This window comes from Aulostomus chinensis, chromosome 5 (genome assembly GCF_037954235.1).
Source record: "Aulostomus chinensis isolate RoL2024-O1b breed Wild chromosome 5, RoL_Achi_v1.0, whole genome shotgun sequence".
Lineage (NCBI taxonomy): Eukaryota > Metazoa > Chordata > Actinopteri > Syngnathiformes > Aulostomidae > Aulostomus > Aulostomus chinensis.
Window position 1 is genome coordinate 27,154,257 of NC_141324.1, and position 13,167 is coordinate 27,167,423.

The following is a 13,167-nucleotide window of genomic DNA, read 5'->3' on the forward strand; positions in this document are numbered from 1 at the left end:
GATTGTCTGTCGTGGTTTGAATCTGCCCTCAAGTGTAGTGCAAATCTGCTATTGAAACGCTGCTGCCTTCACTTCTCGCTCACAGTGTTGGAGGATGCTGCAAGCTTAGGTGGTAGAATCAGGCCCTGTCGTAGTTTGCCCCCCCTTGCCCCCCCACAAAAGGAGGAATCCTTTGAGTCAATGCCACTGCTGAACGTAGACCGTTCAAGAGCTCCAGTGATAAGGTAAAAACCCAAAAAAAAAGCAATGAATTTGAAAATTCTGTGATTGCAAAGTGTTGGTCAGATACATGTCTTGTTTCTAGCTGGGACTTCTTTTTTTTTTTAACCATGCCATAGTGTAGTTGTCTGATTTCTTGCTTGAATGCCTTCAATAACCCTTCAGTCAACATGATTGTTATGAGAATCTAAATGCTCTAGAACATTGGATGAGGACAGGAACCGATGACCTGGCGTTTGTCGGCAGTAAGATGGGGGTTGTAAACCAAGGTCAAATGTCATGTGCTGTCTTTGAGGCTGTTCACTCTCCATGTGAGATGCTCTTCCCTTTGAGCCAAGTGTTTCAATACAGAGTTCGTGGGGGTGTAGAAGAGGTGAAAAATAAGGAGCATGCCTTAGAGGTAAATGGGTTTCTTGTGCTGTGTGTATCAAATCTATTGGTTTGTTTCTTGAAAACCTGTTCTGACTTTGAAATGTTGTGTTCCTTAATAAAGTTGTAAGAAAGAAACTGGACTAATTTCACTCTTTAGCTCAAGTATGAATATTTGCTGCAGTGTGACTGAGGCAGTTAAACAACGCAAGATGAACACTGGGGAAGCCGTCAGTCAGAGCCCTCAAGAGGCGGTTCCATTAAAAACCCCAAATCCCTTCCATGTTCACAGCGTGAGAACAGATTTTTCTGGGTTTGTGACTCAGGACTGAAGTGACTTAAAAATTTTGAGTGGAAGTGTTTCTATAAATTTAGTTGTCACCATTTTAAAAGGCCAAAAAGTATTTTCTGTAGCTGAAATTATGGCTTATATATTAAAAAAACCAAACTGCAGGTAATTTAATAAGTGGAATGTCAAATGAAGGAACGTTCCACAGAGGATCCATGTTGACTGAGGTCAGCGATTATTCAGGTTCTCTTTTAGACAACCCCCCCCCCCCCCAATAAACTGAATCCAAACTTTAAAGAACCTGTGCAATAATCAACCAGCCGACACTTCTGTTGCATTCGGCCTCCAAGCACGTCTTGAATGGACGACACGGACTCGCTCACTGCCTCCACCTGTCAAAGCTTTAATTCTAGACGTTCTGTACATGGCAGTGACAATGAACGGAGCAGAAGTGGCGTCTTTCATCCCGAAAGTGCGACATGACCAAGCGTTTCACAAGGCTTGAGTTCTTTCATTGACCGTAAGGCTTCGGCTCCCAGCAGCTGTGGGATTACGCAACAAGTGACGTCATGGTGAACTTGCTGTGGAGATGGGATCAAGGACCTCCTGGACTGCGTGTGCAGGGCGGCTTTTTAGCGTGACTGAACTTTCCCTTTCCCATAAATGATTTCTAATGACGTGCCAACACGCACACGTTGCAGATTTAAAATTGAGTCCCTTTTTTCTCCTGGATTCCCTCTGCAAGGCTAAAAAGCAAAATTCAAGAAGCACTTCAAGGGTTTGTGTATATCTGGAGACGATATGACATTAAACAACTGGTGTACTAATACTGCATCTTAAGCTGATCACATTCATTGACATCTCAGATAAAACTGACACTGATGCATAATAAAATCTTAATATTTTCTGTTTTCGTCCTCACTCTTTACACCTACGATGCAATTCATAGTAGTCAACACAGCAGCTTGAAACTACAAATCGTATTGCCCTGATGCGCTAAACTAACATGCACTGTCGTGGCACCATGAAGGGGGGTGAGGAGGCAGTACTGTAGTCAGGTGTGAAGGCAGGTGGGCTGGTACGGTTCTGGAGCCTCGTGGCAGGATGGGGAATGTGAGGGGTGAATTTCAGACCTCAGTAGTGTTGTCTTGAATAAATATGTGTTGGTCAAGCGTCTTCTATCCAAACAACTGCGTGATCCTCTTAACAGGTCCGCACACCGCGACGGGTTCCTGTCTCACTGCACCCGAGCCTCCAGCAGGGCGCTTGGCAGCAGCTGTCGCTCCACGGCGTTGCAGCCGTTAATGTGGCGGAGGGAGTCGGTGCTGATGTAGGCCAGCAGCAGCTCGGAGCGACGGTGCAGCAGGCGGAGCAGGTCCTCGGCCAGAGTCTCCACTGAAGAGTACCGCACTTTATCCAGGTCAAATATGTCCTTCAGGAAGTGGAACACCTGGTCCTGAGGAAACATGAGAACATTCCTTTGAGGACTGCTCAGAGACCAAACACACCAGGCACCGGCCGGTCCCACCATCTATGAAGAAACCGTCCTGTGGCGCTGACCTCTGATGGGTCCCTCTCAAGCCACTAATCCACACATGGTGTCAGGAACGCACTCATTTACACCAGAAGTAGTGAGGGACCAGAGGAAAAAAACCATTGATCCCTCAAAGGAGAAAATTCCCACTACAGCCGCTCAAAACTACAGATGGAAAAGGACGTGCGTAGTAAATAGAAAGATAACAATGTCAGGACCGAAAACACACAACAGGACACTTGTAGACTGCATGCAGTACGTACACCTTTCAAGAGTAACCAGACTTCTGCTCGATGCAGGGCGGATGTGAACCAAGGCTCGTGTCCTTGCTGCTGTTGACTGACCTTGAAAAAGCAGCAGAAGTCATGCAGGGAGCTTTTAGGCCCCAGGAAGCCCCACGCCAGGACGGGGCTGATCTGCTCACACACGGTGCAGAGGCGAGCGATGAAGCCGTCGGGTACCTGAGGAGGTGAGCAGCAGTTAACTAACCTGCTAGTTACGCTTTGCTAGAGTTGTGATTCCAAGGCTAGAAGATCGACTGGTACCTTCATGTGCTGCCTCTTCTGCTTCAGGACCGTCCAGCAGCTGGACGCCACCGCCTGGGAAAGCCAAACACAACAGTCTATGAACATTCACCGCAGACCAGGAAGGTCTTGGCCGGTGAGGTGGATCACACCGTGTTTCCCGGGGTGTGGAGGCTAACTTGATCTTGTTTTTCGGCGTCTAGATTTGTGGGAATATCTCTAAAAAGATAGCAAAGCCTGCTAATTAGCTGACTTGGAGCCTGTTCGCTTGTTTATGCTAGAAGTGGTTAATGGTCTTCCGACATCAATACTTTTACCTATAAAAAGATGGGAGGAGCTTCACAAACATATAATGAATACTCACCGTCTCCTTAAAGGAGCTGTTGAGCCAGCGGTTGTTGATCACGTTCTGGATGGAGGTCGGCGGGTTCTCCAGATCCTCAAATGAGTCCATGAGGATGAAGTCCAGCACGATGTCATAGAAGTTCAAGTGCTTCACCTGGTGAGGAAGAGAGCAAAACCATGACGTCACGAGCACAGATGGGTCACGTGTGCAGAATCCTCTCGCCGTCTTTACCCCACGCGTGGCCAGCTCCACCTCCGTGTTCTCCCAGTGCTCCGTGTGCTCCAAGAAGGACATCATTTCTTCAAATACTTCCTCGAATCTCTTTGGGCTCTAAAATTGGAAAGGCAACAGTTAGGAGGAGAAACACTTATTGAGAGTCAGACTTCAGTCTCACCTTCTGTGCTTTAACAATAATGGACGACAGGATTTTCTTTCCGGTGTCGGCCAGAAAAGTCCGGGTCGTCCTCTCACAGAGAAGAAGCTGCGGACAAAGAACAGTCGCACAAAATTGCAAATTATTACATTTGTTAAAACTGAGTTAAACCATCCGAAGTGGCGCCCCCTCCTTCAGTAATACATCTCAAGTAGAACGAGCATCCTCTGGAGAAAAAGCAATATGAATCAGTTTGATGTGGCAGTCGAGGAGCACTAGGAGGCAACACCGGGGGGCCAGTTCAGCGTGCTATGATTTGCTCCTGTGGTGCACACATTTCTGACTCCACAAGAGAAATCCTCCTCCTGTCTTTTCAGCGGGGGCCATGTTGCGAAGCAGTTTCATTGGGTGTGATCGTACCTGACACGCCTGACGCACGCAGTGCAACTTGGCCAGGAAGTCGATATCCCCGAGACACTCCAGGATCTCTGTCCTGGTGAATGAAATGAAGAAAAGTAGAGGATTTCAGTGTCTGCAGGCCAGGCACAGGGAAGGACACTTCACTCATGTCGTCTGTCGTTACCGCAGCACCCGGCAGGAGATCAGGCCCTCCTCGGCCATCAGCAGAGCCTCCTCGTAGAGCGGATGATGCCCCAGAGCGTAGCCACTCCTCAGCTCCTTGTGCTCTGACAGCTGAGACACAGAAGAATAAAATCATGATCCTTCAACCAGCCTCTGAGGAAATGCTGCATGTGTCCATACACACTCAGACCCCACATATGTACACAAACTAGAAGGCCACATCAGAGAACGCAGATCTCTGGAAGCCAGCAGCCCAGGCTTAGATGAACTTCTGTCAGGATGCATCGTCTGACTCTGGATAAATAAATGAACAGGTTTTGCTTCACGTCCTCGCCAGAACCAGGCTGGCTGGTGTTCGTTCGTAAAACTCTCCTTGGAAAGTTCTGTGGACCCTGAGATGTCCGTTATCTTTCTGACCAGTAGAAGAAACGCCGCCTCCCGTGGTGTTGCTGTTGGAACAGCCATGCAGCAGAGTAACGAGGGGTTGTATGTTGAACACTGACAGAGGAATGTTGCAGGTCTATTAATAGCCTCACTGAGTGCGAGTGTCCCAGTTTTACTGGTAAAAGCACTGCCCTCAAAGTGGTTGGAGAAGTTCAGCACCTTCATTTGAACTTTGTGTCGCATTTGACTAATGAGTCTAAACTCCCGCTGCTTAAAAACTCCCTGACAGCGTCTTTGACGTTCACAGATGGGAGATAAAAGGAATTTAGCTTGTGAGGAAACCGAGCGAGAGGCCCTTCAGAGAGTGCATCCCCACCCCCCGTTTCTGTGTTGCCACTGCCCACCTCAGCAGACAGCACCAAGTCTGAGGAGCATCTGGTCGACCCAGGAACAGGCCTGCATCAGTGCAAAGAAAACAAACCCCTGTCATTTCCTTTGGCCAGCAGGAGGCGCTAATCACTGATCAGCCACTAAACTGGATGGGTTCCTTCCTGGGCCCGTTTTACACCCCTGTCCCTTTTCTGGTGAAAATAAGCCGTGCAGTTTTGGAGTAATCCTGCTGACAGTCAAAACATGACCTCCTTGATGAAGGTAAAACTCTGCAGGTCAAGTGCACCAGTAGGACTGGATTCAGCTCGAGCCCCCACAGTGTCTTAACGAGTAAATGAGATAATCAGAGTAAGCAACAGGTGGTGAACCCACAGGAAGCTATTTGAGTCAAACTCTGGTGAACCAGTAATACCAGGCAGGAGAACTGGGTCTGTTCTCCTGCAGCTCCACCTCATTCTGAGAGTTTTGTGGAATTAAGCGCTGAAAATGTAAAAATGCAGAAGTTCCTGGAAACATCTGGGTGGTTTCACTGGGTGGAGCGGTTCCCTCACCTCAGCAGCAGAGACGAACGAGTCTGTGGAGGCGATGCTGATGCTGTCTCTCAGATAGGCGTCTTCCAGCTCCTCTCTGGCTGACATGTCTGCAATCCAACCACACAAGACCAGCCGTGCTCACTCCTGTCCTTGACTTATCATTTTCTAGCCTCAAATTACAATTCACCCTGCTGTAATTCATCCGAGTCGTCAGCCTTCACACTGGAGCTTCCCAATGCTAAGGGAGCTGAATTAGCGTCTCTCTGGTGGCGCGGAATAATAGAATTCATTGAAGGCTTCACAAAGCTGATGTGTAGCTTTGCACAATATTCTAAAGGAGGAATTCATTGGTGTTGGTTGTGTACACTGACTTGAGTGACTGGCTCACCCTGGCTGTTAGTGTGGGATGACGGCTCAGACATGCCCAGCACTCCCTCAAACTCCTCCTGGAGACGGTACGCCCTCTGGAGCAGAGACTTGAGCCTGTGGATGAACTCGGCGCTGATGACGTCCTGAACACACACACACACACACACACACACAGCCATTAGATAAGGTAAGCTGGTGTACAAAATGCAAATTAAAAACAAAGGTCCCACAAAACTGAACAACTGGAACTAGATTCCTGTAGGTTGTTGGTTTAATCTAGACATCGTCGTCGTCGTCAGGAAAGTGCTATCTGGGGCAGATCGCCTCCTAATCCCCACATTTTTCACGTCTTCTGTGGGAATCCTGGCTTTGAAACGGCCTTATTAGCTGATCAAAGTGACTTGTGACTGCCGCTGACAGATGGCTCTGCTGGTAGATGTTTGTTTGGGCGCCAAAGCTAAACTATTCAACGCGCTCTAATCCGTAACCCCTCTAGCAAGGTTAGAGAGACAGCCAGGCTGTTACGCAATCCAGACTCCATGACACCGGTGGGTTGTCAAAATACCAGTGCTGTGTTTGCTGGCGGATTTCCTCTTGTGGGGTTTATTAATAAACATACAGAGTTGTGTCACGCTTTTGAAATGACAGGAGAGTCGTATGATAAACCCTTGTTGATGGATCCACGTTTCTGTGATAGATTAGTCAGACTGGCCATTGTGGCTAGGCTAACACTAGCTTAAGGTACATTAAAAAGGGGCAGATACATTAATGTAAGCAAAAAAAACAAATAGATCCATGCATGCTAAGCCCACGCGTGTGTGTCCAACAGGCTACTGTGCAGCAGAATAAGCACTTTGGAGTGATGAGCAACGGTACTAGAACTTTAGCACTTAGTACTTAAATTCCCATGCCCCCTAATTACGCTTTGTCTGGAGCAACACTGTTTACTGTTCTATTTTTTTTGTCTCATATCATTTGTTTTGTGATGTTTCTGCCGGTTTAAGCAAAAAAAAAAGCAAACATATCCATTTCCATGAACCTTTTCAAATATGTGTCCAAGTATTGTGATGGAAATCCTAACCCTTTGTTCTTTTTATTGTACTGATTTAGCAGCTTTAAAGTACAAGATCAAACTATTTTGATGTCATCCCACATCCCAGTTGTCCTCACCTCCGTGCCTTGCTCAGCCATGTCATCTCCACCTCCCGTCTTCATGGACGCACAGCTCACGTCGTCGTCGTCAGGCTGCCTGCTCCTGAATGTCAGCGCCTCCTCCCACCGCCGCAGAGCCTCTTCGAACAAATCCATTCCTGAGAGCGCGCGCCCACACACACACACACACACACACACACACACACACACACACACACACCAGGTGAACACAGGAGCCGGTTGAGCAGTCATGGGTTAGGGTGTCATCATACGGACATCTTTACCCATGAGGTAGAGGTTTTCGGGTGTGGTGACAGGTAAGTTGACCACACTGCAGATATCGGCGTCGCCCAGTCTGTCCCAGCAGGTGGATTCATTTGCACAAGTACTGCTGCTGGAGGAGTTGGCACTCTTTACCTGTGGGGACCCCAGAGATCAATACATTGCCTCTCGTGACAGTTATAGCTCGCTCTACCGCTTCAGGCGGAACTCTCTTACCGAGGCCAGGCTCTGCAGAGACCCCGACAGTTTTCTGGAGTCTCCTGTGGGGAGGCCCAGACCGCGGGGGGGACAACTGGCGGTGACATCTGAGAGGGTGGAGATTTGTTGACTGGTGTTCTCTAAAGAGATACAGATGGTAACACTTCAAGAGAGACAACACACAGTGACATAGGACTGCAGCATGAATCACAGTCGTCTACCAATCTCATCAACTTTCACGTTCACCTGCTGTGAGAGCTCAACTTTGTGGCTCAGCCATTTTTTTTTCCAGGAGTTAAAAGTCATTCAGTTACAGCTATGGTCGTATTCCACTATGAAAATCTTTGCCTTCATCAGATCAATGTGATCTCTGCATCCCCCACTGATGGGCTGCAGGAATCCATCCTGCTGTTGTTTTGAACTTGCAAAAAACCCCAAGACAAAACGAAAGAGCAACAAACTATCAGTTCAGTTTTAAATTGGATTAACCAGGTCAACTACATTCGAAAACATTTACTCTAACATTTCACTTCGTTTCTCTTATCTAATCAGTGGTAAATCCTGCTAAGTAAGTTGAAATGAGTTAAAGCCCTCAGCTGGAGCCTGCTGCTAACAGTTCAAGCTAATACCACAGCAACCTACTAAGTTAGTCTCATGACATCACCAACCAGCAGCCGGCCGGGGGGCTCCTGGCTGAGGGGAAGACAGATCGTACCGTTCTCTGCTGCAGCAGCACCGAAGAACTGGAAGCCATCCTGCTCCCACTGAGGCGAGACAGCCTTCTTCCTGCCCTTCCTTCTCTGGAAGCGGCGTGCAAGGAAGAACAGCGAGACGGCGCCGAAGGCAGTGGCGGCAACCAGTTTCTTTGTGCCCGTGCTGACACTCACCTGGTGGACAGGCAGAGAGGAAGAGTTTACATGTCTTTAATTCTTCCTGAGCAAGAACACAGATGTCTGTCTCTCCAGAGAAGACAGGCCTAGTGGGGGGGGGGTCGTTAGTTTGTAAATGAATCCTCAGTGTGTTAGGGTGTTACATGAATTCAAACTGTCAGTGTTCTCAGCATCTCAGCACATCGTTTGTTCAATCAGTGATTTCACAAGTTGGAGAAAATGTTTGGGCGGCACGGCAGTGCAGCGGTCGGCACTGTAGCGGTCGGCACTGTCGCCTCACAGCAAGAAGGTTGTGGGTGGAGCCCCAGCCGGAACACAGGGTCTTTCTGTGTGAGTCTGCTTGTTCTCCCTGTGCCTGCGTGGGTTCTCTGCGGTACTCCGGCTTCCTCCCACAGTCCAAAGACTGTGAGTGTGAATGGTTGTCTGTGTTGGCCCTGCCATGGACTGGTGACCCGCCCAGGGTGGACCCCACCTCTCGCCCGAAGGCTGCTGAGACAGGCTCCACCCCCTCCCCCGTGAGCCTTGACAGGATAAGCGGCAGAAGATGGATGGGTGGAGAAAATGTTTGTTGCTGAGGGAAAAATTTGTTTCTTTCTAGAAATATTTCAAAAGCTGAACATTTAGTTTCTCAGATACACTTCAACCGCCATGTTTAAGAAAGACTGCAAGCCGACTGTAGTCCAATTCCAACCAATGGACTGGGGGGTGCAGGGCTCTCGAGCTGCTGGAGACGACTTCTAGCAGGTGAAACACAGACGACAGGCTAAATTAACTGTTTTAATTCCAGCCATGACAAACTTTCCTAACTTTGCGTTACCAAGGGGTTTATTTTACTCTAAATGGGACCCTACTGAGTCAATGCACATGATGCTGTCTTGAAGCCTCGACATCAAAATCTCCTTGGGAACACGTCAACTTCATCAACTTCTCTATAATCTGACACATTCTTGTCAGCACTGGAGACACTCCCCCACCCCTGTCGGCCATTAGAAGGACTGCAGGTGAAGACGCTAGCATTGGCTTCATCTTTCAGATGTAAAAGGCTCCGTCCACTTTTGAATCCAGTCAATACTCCAAACATACCACATAGTGGTGATGCAATCATCAGTCTGGGCCGCTACATTTTAAAGAATCAATTTCAGACAGCGGACACGGCCGCCGTCTGTCTGTCCATAGATAGAAACACCAGGGAGATCATTCCAACAACAGAAGATTACATAAACACTGATATTTGGACCTGTGACAACACACATATAATATTGACCTTTTGGAAAAAGCGACTGCATGAGCGGAGAGGATTAAATGGTGCTACAGGGATACACTTTCCCTCACAGCTACTGCCAAATTGTAGACATCCGCCAGCGACGTGACTTGCACCACACACACACACACACACACACACACACACACACACACACACAGACAGCAGAGTAATCAAATCAAGCCAGACAGAGTTTTGCCCGCCCTTCATCTCCATCATCTTCAATCCCCTTTAAGAAGTCAGCAGCTCCAACGGGCCACTAGACTACTGTGCCAAAGGCAGCCTGAGGTCGTTCAGCCCACCAGCAACACCGGAGGAAAGCTTCCACCAGCAGGTCGCCATATTTGTATGTCAGGTTCTGCCAGTGAGCACATCGGGACACTGCAGCACAGGGTCGAGCTGAGTGTGAGCAGCATGTTTGGTATTGAGTTTGCCTCACACACACAAACACACACACACACACACACACAAACTTACTCACTTCGGACCACCAAGCCTCAACACAACAACAAAACACAATTCTGTCGAAGAAATCAGCAAATTGTCACATTTGTGTTATATAAATTCGGATTTTTCTCATTTGATCTGACAGTGTCAACACTTCCTAGTTGACACGTAATGAAATGGATATATTTAGGTATTTATTTATGATGGAGAGACAGTAAAAATTTGAATGCCTCACACCAGCAACCTATCATTTTCTGTCTGCCAGTTTTGGGTTTTGGTTTTTTTGGTATAAAGTGACAAAACAAGATTTGTTTAAGGATACACACATCAAATACAGAAGTTTTCAATAAAACTGAACAAGGTGAGAAGGTTTGGTAGATTTTCTGACGGTGTTTATAATTTCCTGGATTAATTCTGTGTCCATCAAAATGCTTCGTGATAATTGATGTCCCTGACCCACGGCTTTGTGTTCTAGCCATCATCCTCAGGCTCAGCACACAGAGCCTACGAGCTAGCTAGCTAAGCTGTTTCAGCTTCCATGATCTTCTCCTCTTTGTTCCTTACATTTGATTTTAAAAAGAAATAAAACAGCTGGAAGATGTGTTTAAGTCGTTGATTGTGATGTTCCAGCACTCAACCGCCGACTGCAGCACCTGTTTCCCAGGGACAGAGCTCACAGAGTCGTCGTCTGTGCTACCTGACGGGAATCGTGCAAATTTATGTAATCAACAAGAGCTACGGTTGCTTTTTTTCGGAGAAAATGTCAGAAACGGCATTTGTAAACCTTCTCTGAGCGACCACACTGATCTGGAAAAACAGAAACAGAGCTGTTCAACTCTCTCCCACTCACACCCTCACCTGTGCCAGCGAGCCATAGACGGACAGCGGTAGGTCCACCATGCGCAGGGCAGCAGCCTTGACCGACAGCTGGGAACTTGTGAGGGTCTCATGTGTCATTGTGGCGATCTATCCATGACGCGGCAACTCACTTGTCCCCATCATGGTTGTGCTGGAGCTGGAGAGGATGACAGGAGGGACACACATGCAAGGACTTAACCTCAGAGGCTCAGGAGGGATATAATGACGCTATTACATAAAGCCTCTAGCGTGCAGTAGGGACGCAGGCAGCACTGGAGTACAGGAGCCGTAAAAGAGCATCCTATTCAACCACATACGACTGGAAAACACTCTGGAACATACCTTGGTTACATACTCAGCTCTTACTTTCATGTCAAGCGCCTTCCAGATGGACCTTTAGTTGACTCACTGAGGGTGCGAGGACATTTCTGTCCTCAGTTAACACGGTTTACATGCCTGAACAATGCATATGTCTAAGTACATTAAGTTCATTAAAGGCTTTGTCTTTCTGGAGCAAAGAACGTGTCTTCAAAGCCCCACATATCCAGCTGACATGACAGCGTGAATCCAGTTACCGTCGCCCATCTGGCTCGTCACTCACGGAGGACCGGGGCATCCGAGTCGCAGCAGAAGACAACGCCGATCTTTTATTTCAAGTTTAGCGCGTTGTTTCAGTGAATGGCGTATCCTTCTTTTGCTGCAGGCCACGTTGAAACTGCTCTGCTGTTTAATGCACATTTCAATCACGACCGTACCGAGCAAACACTGACAGATTTCCTCTTACGAGATTTAACACCAGCGTCATCATTTGCAGCCATGCAGCCTCATTTTTATGTTTCAGACAGATTCCTGAGCTGAAGAAAAACACCAAGAGCAAATCCTCAAGTCTTCATGGACTGACGACTACGGTGCAATTATAATCCAAATAAAAGATAGACTGCTGCTGCAGCTCTCCTCGTCTCTACCGAGTGTGCGTGGCTGTTATTCAACTGCACTAAACCAGCATTTCTTCCATTCATATTTGGGACCAATTTTGGACTCAAGATGCCCCAGATGCGGTATTAGCAAGTCATAAATGCTGCAGTGTGGCTTCCTCATGTCAACCAGCATAAATTACCTCAGTGACTGAAAACGCTACACAAATTAACTTTTAAACGTCATCAGTTCAATCGTTCATGTAAAACTTGGACCGATGGAGCCGAAGTTCACTTCCAGTGACGTAAAAAAAAAAACAACAACAAGACTTATTCATTCAGCACAGCAATTCTCCGAAGGGTTTCGGTTCATGTATTCGGGAAAACACGCATCATGCGAGAAGAATCTTCTCTGATACTCGTCCGTGTGAGAAATAACAATACACGGTCAGGGAATTCTAACTGTTGGCTTGACGGGGCAGGTGACTGATAAGGTTAGCTAACGAAGCTAAACGCGGCTACAGAGCTGGCTACAATTATCTAACAAGCCTAATACACACATGAACGTCATAAAACGTCACTCTCTCCTCTATAAGTGTCAGGATGTAATACCAGAAATGATCTCCGGTGATTTTTAGGTCTCCTTCACATGTGCTTGTCCCCGCTGGTTCAACCGGTCCGCCTCATGACCTCAGCTGCTAGCAAGTGAAGGACTCGGCACAAGGTTTAGCACCTGCTGGCTGGACTTTCAAAATAAAAGCATCACCCTGGTTTGTTTGTTGTTTTTTTTTAATTGAGTTTACGCGCCATCTTTCGAAAATACTGGGCATTGCAACCTATGTTTTCACACGGATTATGTTATGACATCTATAACAACTATACAGTACACAGGACATGAAATCTTCCGTGCGTTTATCCTAATTTCACCAGATTGACGTCATGTTGAACTAACACGAGTAGACATGTTTTTCAAACATCCAGTCTTTTTGCTGAAGTGGCATGATGAAACCTCATCACAAATTTTGTCATTTAAAAGGGTCAAGTGTTCACTTACGTTTGACCCAGACAGCTAAGACTTTTGAAGAATAATCCCGCGAGTCTCGTCTCTTCTCTGCAGAGGTGGAGGAATAACTGAATTTTTGAATTCAATTAAAAGTGCACTTTCAGGACCCGTAGCATTGTGATGAAATAAGTCTAATGAGTCATTAGAAGTTTTTCATTTCCTTTGACTTTTTCCTTTACTTCCTTTTTTA

At 47.2% G+C, this 13,167-nt stretch overlaps 1 protein-coding gene across 1 annotated transcript; it reads right to left on the bottom strand.

Annotated features, from left to right (window-relative positions):
• Window positions 1-1,266: 1,266 nt before the first annotated feature.
• Window positions 1,267-12,660, bottom strand: miga1 (mitoguardin 1). Its single transcript, XM_086204331.1, has 16 exons — window positions 12,527-12,660; window positions 11,001-11,157; window positions 8,260-8,431; window positions 7,563-7,684; window positions 7,349-7,481; window positions 7,083-7,222; window positions 5,932-6,055; window positions 5,562-5,650; window positions 4,238-4,347; window positions 4,075-4,147; window positions 3,676-3,762; window positions 3,513-3,611; window positions 3,300-3,434; window positions 2,957-3,010; window positions 2,756-2,872; window positions 1,267-2,333 (listed from the first exon to the last, which is right to left on the bottom strand). Exons 2-16 carry the CDS (start codon window positions 11,097-11,099, stop codon window positions 2,115-2,117), a joined length of 1,773 nt encoding a protein of 590 aa, XP_086060457.1. The 5' UTR covers window positions 11,100-11,157; window positions 12,527-12,660; the 3' UTR covers window positions 1,267-2,114.
• Between the last annotated feature and the right edge of the window lie 507 nt (window positions 12,661-13,167).

Bases quoted from the DNA above. Each gene is read 5' to 3' on its own strand.
- miga1 (XM_086204331.1), bottom strand. From the start codon at position 11,099: ATGACACATGAGACCCTCACAAGTTCCCAGCTGTCGGTCAAGGCTGCT. The intron at 7,482-7,562 runs GTAAGAGAGTTC...GGGTCCCCACAG, and splicing joins CTCTGCAGAGCCTGGCCTCG to GTAAAGAGTGCCAACTCCTC. The intron at 6,056-7,082 runs GTGAGGACAACT...GTGTGTGTTCAG, and splicing joins TGGCTGAGCAAGGCACGGAG to GACGTCATCAGCGCCGAGTT.